This window comes from Chaetura pelagica, unplaced genomic scaffold, assembly GCF_000747805.2.
Source record: "Chaetura pelagica isolate M959 unplaced genomic scaffold, ChaPel_1.0 scaffold625, whole genome shotgun sequence".
NCBI classification, from domain to species: domain Eukaryota; kingdom Metazoa; phylum Chordata; class Aves; order Apodiformes; family Apodidae; genus Chaetura; species Chaetura pelagica.
The window spans coordinates 234,466-244,840 of record NW_009953499.1 but is presented as its reverse complement, the minus strand read 5'-3'; the positions used below and the strand labels follow the sequence as shown (position 1 = coordinate 244,840).

The 10,375-nt window shown below is 60.5% G+C and overlaps 1 protein-coding gene across 1 annotated transcript; it reads left to right on the top strand.

Moving 5' to 3' along the window:
- The first annotated feature begins 98 nt into the window (after positions 1-98).
- Positions 99-8,960, top strand: FTSJ3 (FtsJ homolog 3 (E. coli)). Its single transcript, XM_009999336.1, has 21 exons — positions 99-165; positions 755-860; positions 1,060-1,106; positions 1,298-1,377; positions 1,497-1,596; positions 2,267-2,461; positions 2,543-2,658; positions 3,391-3,495; positions 4,062-4,162; positions 4,233-4,313; positions 4,408-4,566; positions 5,096-5,231; positions 5,322-5,527; positions 5,642-5,759; positions 5,837-5,930; positions 6,420-6,570; positions 6,671-6,747; positions 6,902-6,998; positions 7,318-7,450; positions 8,440-8,528; positions 8,771-8,960. The coding sequence occupies exons 1-21, from the start codon at positions 99-101 to the stop codon at positions 8,958-8,960; spliced, it is 2,448 nt and encodes an 815-aa protein (XP_009997638.1).
- The last annotated feature ends 1,415 nt before the right edge of the window (positions 8,961-10,375 follow it).

The window sequence follows — 10,375 nt, the reverse complement described above, 5'->3', positions numbered from 1 at the left end:
GGGTTGTGCCCGGTGGGTGCTGGGCCACCCGGGCCCCTCCCTCTCACCGGGTGTCCCCCCCAGGCTGAAGGCAGCGCCCGCCCCTCCCCCCGCCCGCCATGGGCAAGAAGAGCAAGGCCGGGAAGAGCCGCAGGGACAAGTTCTACCACCTGGCCAAGGAGACGGGTGAGGGGCTGGGCTGGGCCCTGGGGAGCCCCCGGGAGCTCTGGCCTGCTCTTCTCCCTCCCTCCCTGTCATCCCTCCCTCCTTTTCATCCCTTCCTCCTTTTCATCCCTACTTCCCTCCCCTTCAGCCCTCTCTCCCTCTCATCTCTCCCTCTCTCCTTTCCATCCCACTTCTTCGTTCCTCTTTTCCTTTCATTCCTCCCTCTCATTCCTCCTCATCCCTTCCTTTCATCTTTTCCTCTCTCATTCCTTTCTCTCCTTCCCTTTCATCCATTCCTCTCTCCTTCTCATCCCTCTCTCTCATCCCTCCTTCTCATCCCTCCCTCTCATCCCTCCCTCTCATTCCTCCTTTTCATCCCTCCCTCTCTTCCCTCCTTCCCTCTCCTTCATCCCTCCTTCTCCTTCATCTCTCCCTCCCTCCATTCCCTCCATCTCCTCCCTCCCTTCCTTCCTTCTCATCCCTCCCTCCTTCCCTTCCATCCCTCCCTCCCTTCCATGTCTCCTTCCCTTTCATCCTTCCCTCTCCTCCCTCCCTTCCCTCCCTCTCATCCCTCCTTCCCTCTCATCCCTCCTTCCCTCCCTCCCCCCAGGTTTCCGTTCCCGTTCCTCCTTCAAGCTCCTGCAGCTCAACAGGAAGTTCCAGTTCCTGCAGAAGGCCCGGGCCCTGCTGGACCTGTGTGCAGCCCCCGGGGGGTGGTGAGTGGGGCCAGGGCCCCCCGGGGGGTGGTGAGTGGGGCCAGGACCCCCCCAGGCCCCCTCTGGTGCCACCAGTGGCCCTGGGACCCCGGCCTGAAGTGACTTGGCTGTCGTGGTGCCCTGTCCCAGTCCCTGTCCCCAGCACCAGGGGGTTCTCCTGGGATCTTGCTGTAGGTTTGAACTTCTTTGTCCTTTCCAGGCTTCAAGTGGCTTCTAAATTCATGCCAGTTTCCAGCTTGATCATTGGTGAGTGGTGGGACCTGGCAGGGCTGGGGTGGGAGCCAGGAGCTCCATCACAGTCCCTGGATGTGGCCAAGGAGAAGGGGATCCTGGATTGAGCATCATGGAAGGAGGAGAAGGGTGGGTGGGAAAGCCCCAGGGCTGGAGCCTGTTTTTTGAGGAGCTGTGTTGTTGCTACTTCCTTCTCCTTCCACCAGGAGTGGACTTGGTCCCCATCAAACCCATTCCCAACGTGGTGACCCTGCAGGAGGACATCACCACCGACAAGTGTCGCCAGGTCAGACCTTGTCCCCTGCCCCCAGGGCTCACCCCAGGGGGTCTGGTGGGACCTTGGTGGGGTCCTGAGGTGGGTGGGGGTTGCAGGGGGGGGTGTGTGACCGACCTGTGCCCCCCCAGGCCCTGCGCAAGGAGCTGCAAACCTGGAAGGTGGACGTGGTGCTGAACGACGGGGCGCCCAACGTGGGGGCCAGCTGGGTGCATGATGCCTACTCCCAAGGTGGGGCCCTGCTGGGGGTGGTGAGGGGCCTGGAACACTCCAGGGGGGGACAAAGGTGGCCCAACCATCCACCCAGGGGGAAAAAATGGAGAAGCACAAGCCCAAAATCACACCCCCCCGCCCAGCACCAACAACCCTGACACCCCTGGTGCCCCGGGAGCACAGGCTGTAGAGCCACATTTGCACCTTCCCTAGGATCATGGGATGGTTTGGGTTGGAAAGGACCTAAAAGACCATCCAGTCCCACCCCCTGCATGGGCAGGGACACCTCCCAGCAGCCCAGGCTGCTCCAAGCCCCATCCAACCTGCCCTTCAACACTGCCAGGGATGGGGCAGCCACAGCTTCCCTGGGCAACCTGGGCCAGGCTCTCACCACCCTCGCAGGGAAGAGTTTCTGCCTCGTGTCTCATGTCAGCCTGACCTTGAATACATTTCTGGAAGCTCTCCAGGGCTGGTGACTCCACCACCTCCCTGGGCAGCCTGTTCCAGTGTCCAACCACTTTTTGGGCACAGAAATTCTTCCCAACATCCAGCTGAACCTCCCTTGGTTCCACCTTCAGGCCGTTCCTTCCCGTCCTGTCCTAATCCACCTGGGATCCGAGCCCATCCACTCCAGCAGGGCAGGGTGACTATGGTGGGGACAGTGACAAGTTCTCCTCTTCTTCTCTAGCCAACCTGACCCTGATGGCCCTGAAGTTGGCCTGTGAGTTCCTCAGCAAAGGAGGCTGGTTCATCACCAAGGTTTTCCGTTCCCGGGACTATCAACCCCTCCTCTGGATCTTCCAGCAGTTCTTCACCAAGGTCCAAGCCACCAAACCCCAAGCTTCCCGCAATGAATCTGCTGAGATCTTCGTGGTGTGTCAGGGTGAGGAGTCAGGAGGGACCTGCAGCCACTGGGACGGGGTTTGGGAATAATCTTCTGATCCTTCTGATTCCTCCATCCCAGGTTATCAGGCTCCGGATAAAATCGACAGCAAGTTTTTTGACCCCAAATATGCCTTCAAGGAGGTGGAGGTGCAGACCAAGTCTGTTAGTGAGCTGGTCAGCAAGAAGAAACCAAAGGTAGGAGATGGTTTTGTGGCACCAGACACAGACTAGAAGGTTGGGGTTGGGGTGGGAGAGGTTGTAGGAAGTGGTGTTGTTCAGGAAAAGGAAGGATATGGGGGAAGAGCTGGTTTGGAGGAGGTTTGCAGGCTGAGAAGGTGGGGTGGTGGTGGGGAAGTGGTGAAGAGGTGGTGAGGCTGGGGGTGAGTCAGTAAAGCCCTCCTTACAGTAGCTGGTTAGTGGGTTTGTGTCCCTGGGAGGGGTCTTGAGGGGACAAGATGCTGAAGGTCTTGTCAGTTAGGTGTGAAGGTTCAGAAACAGTCACAAATCATGGGATGGTTTGGGTTGGAGAGACCTTAAAGATCATCTAGATCTAGCCCCCTGCGTGGGCAGGGACACCTCCCAGCAGCCCAGGTTGCTCCAAGCCCCATCCAACCTGCCCTTCAACACTGCCAGGGATGGGGCAGCCACAGCTTCCCTGGGCAACCTGGGCCAGGCTCTCACCACCCTCACACCAAAGAATTTCCTCCTCATGTCTCACCTAAATCTCCCTCCTCCAGTTTCAATCCATCCCCCTCATCCCATCCCTCCCTGCCCTTGTCCCAAGCCCCTCCCCAGCTTTCCTGGAGCCCCTTCAGGCACTGGAAGGTCCACAGTTGAGCTGGACACTGCAGGAAGGCACCAGAGAGGTGCTGTTGCTCCTGCAGGGGGGGCTCAAGCTGCTGTCCCCTCACCCTGCTCCCCCCACAGGCTGAGGGCTACGCTGATGGTGACACCACCCTCTACCATCGCTTCACCCTGATGGATTTTCTCAAGGCTCCCAACCCCGTGGACTTCCTCTCCAAGGCCAATGAGGTGAGTGCCTGAAGGAGGGGAGACTTTGCTGGCCCCTGAGATGTCCCCAGGAGCACGGAGGAATGAAAAGAGGGAGCCAAGTGGCCCAGCAGTGGCCCCATGTGTGTTCCTGTGGAGGGGAGGCCAAGCAGGAGCCACCTGGAGCTCAGGCAGCTGCTCTGCTTGTGGTTAGAGTCATGGAATGGTTTGGGTTGGAGGAATCATAAAGATCATCTGGATCCAACCCCCTGCATGGGCAGGGACACCTCCCAGCAGCCCAGGCTGCTCCAAGCCCCATCCAACCTGCCCTTCAACACTGCCAGGGATGGGGCAGCCACAGCTTCTCTGGGCAACCTGGGCCAGGCTCTCACCACCCTCACACCAAAGAATTTCCTCCTCATGTCTCACCTCAATCTCCCTCTTCCAGTTTTCATCCATCCCCCTCATCCCATCCCTCCCTGCCCTTGTCCCAAGTCCCTCCCCAGCTTTCCTGGAGCCCCTTCAGGCCCTAGAAGGTGCTCTAAGGTCTGAAGTTGATGATTCTTCTTCAAGAACTTCCATGCTCAGTTCACTCCCTGCCCCTGCAGATCACCCTGGGGGATGGGGAGCTGGAGAACCACAGCTCCACCACAGAGGAGCTGCGTCAGTGCTGCAAGGACATCCGTGTGCTGGGCCGTAAGGAGCTCAGGTACTGGGAGGAACTGGGATGGGGCTGTGGCAGGGCTGGGGGTGTCTCTAGCAGCTGCTCTCCCCCCCAGAGCTCTGCTCAACTGGAGGACGAAGCTGCGACGTTTCTTGGCCAAGAAGCTGAAGGAGCAGGCGAAGGAGCTGGATATCAAGTAGGATGGACATCAGGGCTGGCCCAGAGCTCCAAGGTGGTGGGATGGACCTGTGTGACCAGGAGGGATGGTCTGAGCTCCTTCTCTTTGGCAGCCTGAGCTCAGGGGAGGAGGAGGAAGGCAAAGAGGAGGAGGAGAAGGAGAAGAAGAAGCCACCAAAAGCAGCGGGTGATGAGGCGGTGGGAGAGGAGGAGGAGGAGGTGGAGCTGGCGTTGGCAGAGATGAAGGCCAAGGAGCTGGCAGAGCTGAAGAGGTGAGGAGACCCTGGATGAGGAGAGATGGGGGAGCACAGGGGGCTTCAGCCATGGGGACAGAGAGTGGTAGTGTCACAGCCTGTCCCTCCGTGGGCAGTGGGTGGGGTTTGTGAGTCCAGGCCCCTCCAGGTGTGTTCAAGGAGCAACGGGCACCAACTGGAGCCCAGGAGGGGCCACCTAAACATGGGGAGGAACTTGTGTACTGGGAGGGTGGCAGAGCCCTGGGACAGGCTGCCCAGGGAGGTGGGGGAGTCTCCATCCCTGGAGACATTCCCAGCCCTCCTGGACGTGTTCCTGTGGGATCTGCTCTGGGGGATCCTGCTCTGGCAGGGCTTGGATGGGTGATCTCCAGGGGTCCCTTCCCACCTCACCACTCTGGGATTCTGTTCCAAGCTGATGTGGGTCCACGGGGGACCCACCCTTGGAGAGGACAGAGCTGCTGGGTTCCCAGTCCTGGGGCAGGTCTGGCCACTGGAATGCCAAGGGGGGGTTGGCAGGGTGACCTCATCCCTTTGCCTCCATCTCCAGGAAGAAGAAGAAGATCCTGAAGGAGCAGCGGAAGCAGCGGGAACGTGTGGAGCTGAAGATGGACCTTCCTGGTGTCTCCATTGCTGATGATGGTGACACCAGCATGTTCTCCCTCCGGACCATCCACAGGACCCCGGTGTGTGGGGTGGGGGGAGCCCCAGGACCCCCCATGGGACAGGGACAGACACGTGGTGGTCGCTGGTGACGCTTCTCACTTGCTTTGCAGCTGCTGAACGAGGTGACCCGAGGTGACATGGCCTCAGCAGATGCTCTCCTGGAGATGGGAGCTGGGGATGATGACATTTATGTCTCAGATCATGAGGAGGATGATGATGTGTCCCTGGCCAGTGACCTGGACCCAGAGGAGCTGCTGGAGATTGAGGCCCGACAGCGCCGGCTGGAGCGGGAGAGGAGGGAGCAGGGAGCCAAGAGGTGAGAGGCAGGAGAGGCCCCTGGGGATGGACCTGCCTTGGGAGCAGCTCTGGAACCCAGCAGTGCAGCTAATCCCAGGCTGGGTAGCACTGACTCTACTCTTCTTGGTTCCAGAGGGAAGTTAAAGCAGAAGGAAGAGGAGGAAGGGGAGGAAAAGGAGAATCCTCTGCTGGTGCCTTTGGAGGAGAAGTCGGTGCTGGAAGAACGTCAGACCAGCCTGTGGTTTGGGAAGGTGAGACCCCCCTCCAGCAAGGCAGGACTGACCCTCCAGGTCTGTCCATGTCCCCTCACCTGCTCCCCCTTCCCCAGGACTCCTTTGCTGGGATTGAAGATGATGCTGATGAGGACCTGGAGCTGGGACAGGCACAGATGCTGGCTGAGAAGCAGCGGGGAGCTCAGAGAGGTCAGTGGTGGCAAAAGGTCCTGTGACCCATCAACCCACAGGGGTTCTGCTCCTCCCCAGGGGTTCTGTCCTTCCTCCCATCCTCCTTGTCCGGAGGAGGCCACAGAGATGACCCAAGGGCTGGAGCAGCTCTGCTCTGGAGCCAGGCTGGGAGAGTTGGGGTGTTCAGCCTGGAGAAGAGAAGGCTCCAGGGAGACCTTAGAGCAGCTTCCAGTGCCTGAAGGGGCTCCAGGAAAGCTGGGGAGGGACTTGGGACAAGGGCAGGGAGGGATGGGATGAGGGGGATGGATGAAAACTGGGAGAGGGAGATTGAGGTGAGACATGAAGAGGAGATTCTTCACACAGTGTGGATGCTGCTCCCAGCAGGACCAGACATTTCCAGAGGTTCCCTTCCAGCCTGCATCATTAACACAGTTAATGAGCTGGATCTCTGGGAGAATGGTGGGGTGTGTCTCCATCCTTTCTCACCTGGTGGCTTCTGTTCCCCAGACAAGGCAACCAGGAAAGGGCAGAAGAAGGTGCTGGTGTCCCAGGAGGAACCTCCAGCTGAGCCCCTGCCCACTGCAGAGCCAGACCCTGACCCTGGGGCAGGGCAGGATGAGCAGAGCAGTGATGATGACAGCAGCAGTGATGAGGAGAGGTGAGGCCTGCGAGGGGAAAGGGCTGGATCTTCTCCCCCAGCTCCACATTCCTGGCCAGCAGGGAGGTGCCACCCTAACCCTGCCCCCTCCTCTCCACAGGCCCCTGGTGCCCGTGGGCAGGAAGCAGGGCCATGTGGAGCCATGTGGCTTTGAGGTGGTGCCCATTGAGAAGCCAGGTGAGTGGAAGCTCCTGCAGGCACCCCTGTGTGCCTGGGCTGCCAGCTGGGTCCTCCTCTGGGGGCAGCAGGAGGGTCAGTCCCTGCTGAGCTGCTGCTGCTCCCTGGAGCTGCTGGCAGGGAGCTCAAGCTTCAACTTCTCCGTGTGCTGCAGTGAAAAGAGTCCTGGATGCAGAGGGCCTGGCCCTTGGCTCTGTCATTGCCACCTCCAAGAAGGCCAGGAGGGACCTCATCGATGACTCCTTCAACAGGTACTTCCTGCTGGACTGGGAGCAGCTCTGGGGGATGCTCAGAGGGGGTGTCAGGAGGGATTTCTTCCACCAGAGGGTTGTCATGGAACAGGCCAGTGGTGATGTCACCATCCCTGGAGGGATTTAAGAGCCCCACAAACCCAGTACTGAGAGATCTGGGTTAGTTAAAGCCTGGTCAGTGTTGGGTGAAGAGCTGGAGATGTTGAAGGTGCTTTTCCAACCCAGGGAACCCTGTGATCCCATCCCCAGCCCGACATGGGCGGCGGGGGAGAGGCAGCTGGATGGCTGTGGGGGCTCCAGCTGTGTGTCCCACCTCTAGATATTCCTTCAACGAGGAGGAGGGGGAGCTGCCCGAGTGGTTCCGGGAGGAGGAGCAGCAGCACCGGCGCCGGCAGGTGCCCGTGGATCGCCAGACGGTGGAGCTGTTCCGGCAGCGGCTCCTCCCTCAGGGGGTTCTGCTCCTCCCTCAGGGGGTTCTGCTCCCCCTCCCAGGGGTTCTGCTGCCCCGCCCAGGGGTTCTGCTCTTCCCTCAGGGGGTTCTGCTCCTCCCTCAGGGGGTTCTGCTCCTCCCTCAGGGGGTTCTGCTCCTCCCTCAGGGGGTTCTGCTCCCCCTCCCAGGGGTTCTGCTGCCCCGCCCAGGGGTTCTGCTCTTCCCTCAGGGGGTTCTGCTCTTCCCTCAGGGGGTTCTGCTCCTCCCTCAGGGGGTTCTGCTCCTCCCTCAGGGGGTTCTGCTCCCCCTCCCAGGGGTTCTGCTGCCCCGCCCAGGGGTTCTGCTCTTCCCTCAGGGGGTTCTGCTCCTCCCTCAGGGGGTTCTGCTCCTCCCTCAGGGGGTTCTGCTCCCCCTCCCAGGGGTTCTGCTTCTTCCCCCAGGCGTTCTGCTCCTCCCCCCAGGGGTTCTTCTCCTTCCCCGGGGGGTTCTGCTGCCACCCCCAGGGGGTTCTGTGCTTTCTCTCATCCTCCTTGTCCCGAGAGTCCAGAGGAGGCCACAGAGCTGCTGGGAGGGCTGGAGCAGCTCTATTTGGTAAACAGCAGAGGGAAGGCAGGAGCCCAGATTGGGTTTCTGTGGTAGATCTGAAGTCTTTGGGGGGGAGCGTGGATTTTTTTTTTTACCCTTTCTTCTCTATCACCACAATTTTTTTGCAAGGGCTTGTAGCAAGAGGTAATGGATTGAAACTGGGAGAGGGGAGGTTTAGGATGGACATTAGGAAGGAATTCTTTAAAGTGAAGGTGGTGAGACCCTGGAACAGGTTGCCCAGATGGCTGCCCCATCCCGGGCAGTGTTGAAGGGCAGGTTGGATGGGGCTTGGAGCAGCCTGGGCTGCTGGGAGGTGTCCCTGCCCATGCAGGGGGGTGGAACCCGATGAGCTTAAAGGTCCTTTCCAGCCTTAACATTGTGTGGTTCTATGTTTGTCCCTCACCCTCCCTGTCCCTGCAGATGTTGAAGAAGCTGGAGCAGATGAAGAAGAAAGCAGAGGCTGTGGTGAGCACAGTGGACATCTCAGAGAGGGAGAAGGTGGCCCAGCTGCGGCGGTGAGTGCTGAAACTGGGATCCAGCCCCTTGCTGTGGGGCTGGGCTCCCCTTTGGGTGCCCCAGCAGAGCTGGGAAGGGCTGGGCTAGACCTGGGTGCTGCCTGTGAGGGGTTGGAGAGCCAAACAAGGGAGCCCAGCAGAGTTTGGGGCCCCAGGATTGACCTTTAGCTACACCTCAAAGCGAAAACCGCTGGAGCTGGGCCAGGCTGGGGAGGGTCTCACCTCTTCCCTTTCTCCCTCAGCATCTACAAGAAGGCTGGGCTGGCCAAGGAGAAACGTCAGGTCACCTACCTGGTGGCCAAGAAGGGGGTGGGACCCCGTGTGCGCCGCCCCCCGGGGGTCAGGGGGCAGTTCAAGGTCGTGGACAGTCGCCTCAAGAAGGACGTGAGGGCTCAGAAGCGTCACGAGCAGAAGAAGAAGCGGCACAAGTGAGGTGGGACCCACCTCCCTGTCCCCTGCCAGGGACCCTGCATGGGGCAGGCTGGGTCCTGTCCTCCCCCTGCAGCCTTGGGAGGCTCTGCCACCCCCCCGGCCTGGGGACAGGGCTGGGACAGCTCTGGTGGTGCCTGGTGACATTGGTGACGTTGGCTCCTGGCCTGTGGTGGGGCAGGGAGGGGTCTCTGGGGGCTCCTGGTCTGGCCCCATCTCTGGGTCTCTCACTCTGCTGGGAAACTCTCACCCTGTGGAGGTGGCACCAGCAGCCAGGCCAGCCCTTGCTGTCCCCAAGAGGGGTTGTGGCTCAGGGACACAACTGTGGGTGTCACTGAGGTGGGTGGCAGTGACCTGCAGAGCTGCTCCATCCCTGGGTGGTGTCCTGAGCCTTGAGGTGAGGCTGTGCTGGAGGTGTCACCTCCTTCTGGTGGCCAGGGCAGCACAGGGTCATGGGGACTGTGCCAGCACCTCTGGGGAGCACAGCCCCTTCCCCCCACCTGGTGTCACCTCTGGCAGCTGAACAGGCCTGGTCAGCAGCTGTGATGTCCCCTGATGTCCCCTGCCCAACACCCTCCAGAGCAGCCACCTCCTCCCTGTCACCTTGTGAAAGCAAAGAAAGGCCCAAGAGGAACCACCCACCTTGAGCACATGGATTTCTTGAGACCCAAGAAGGGAACGTGGCTTCTCAACAAGTGCCCTGAGTGTTCTGGTGGGATTGTGGAGGTGGCCACAGGCCCCTCGTGGTGACAGTGGCACCAGGGTGGGGGGCAGTGGTGGTGGGGACCTGCTGGGAGGGCACAATGTGCCAGGAGGGGGGAGGTCTTGGTGCTGTTCCAGTGCTGGGGGGGGTGTTGGAGAGGCCAGACCTGCTGCCTCCCCTGGGTGGGGGGTGCTCAGGGTGTCCCTGGGAAGCCACCCCTTGGCTACTTGGGGTGAACTTCCCACCTTTCCTGGTACTTGGGCTTGGGCTGGAGCCCGTGGGTGGCTCTGGCTGGGCTGGTGGGAGGACGTGCCAAGCGTGGCAGGAGGAAGAGGTGACACTTCAGCTGGGAACCTCCTGCCCTTCCAGCAACCCAGGTGATTGATTGCTCAGGAGTTCCCCAGGCTGAGCTCACCTCTGATCCAGGGCCCTGATGACAGGATGGATCATCAATCCATCCATCAATCCCACTTTCCCTGCTTCCCACTCACTGGGTCCCTAATCAGAAGCAGAAGTGGGTGTCCCTGGGGAGCTCCCTGGCAGAGCTGGCTGGGGCAGGATTCCCAGAGGTGCTGGTTGAGTCCCAGAGCTCTCCTGGCTTGGAGGGCAGGTCAGAGGAGCTGTCACCTTCCCCCTTCCCAGTCCTGTCACCTCATTGCTGGTGCCAAGGAGACAGTGTGAAACCAGTGGGAAAAGCAAACTGGGATGTAGGAGT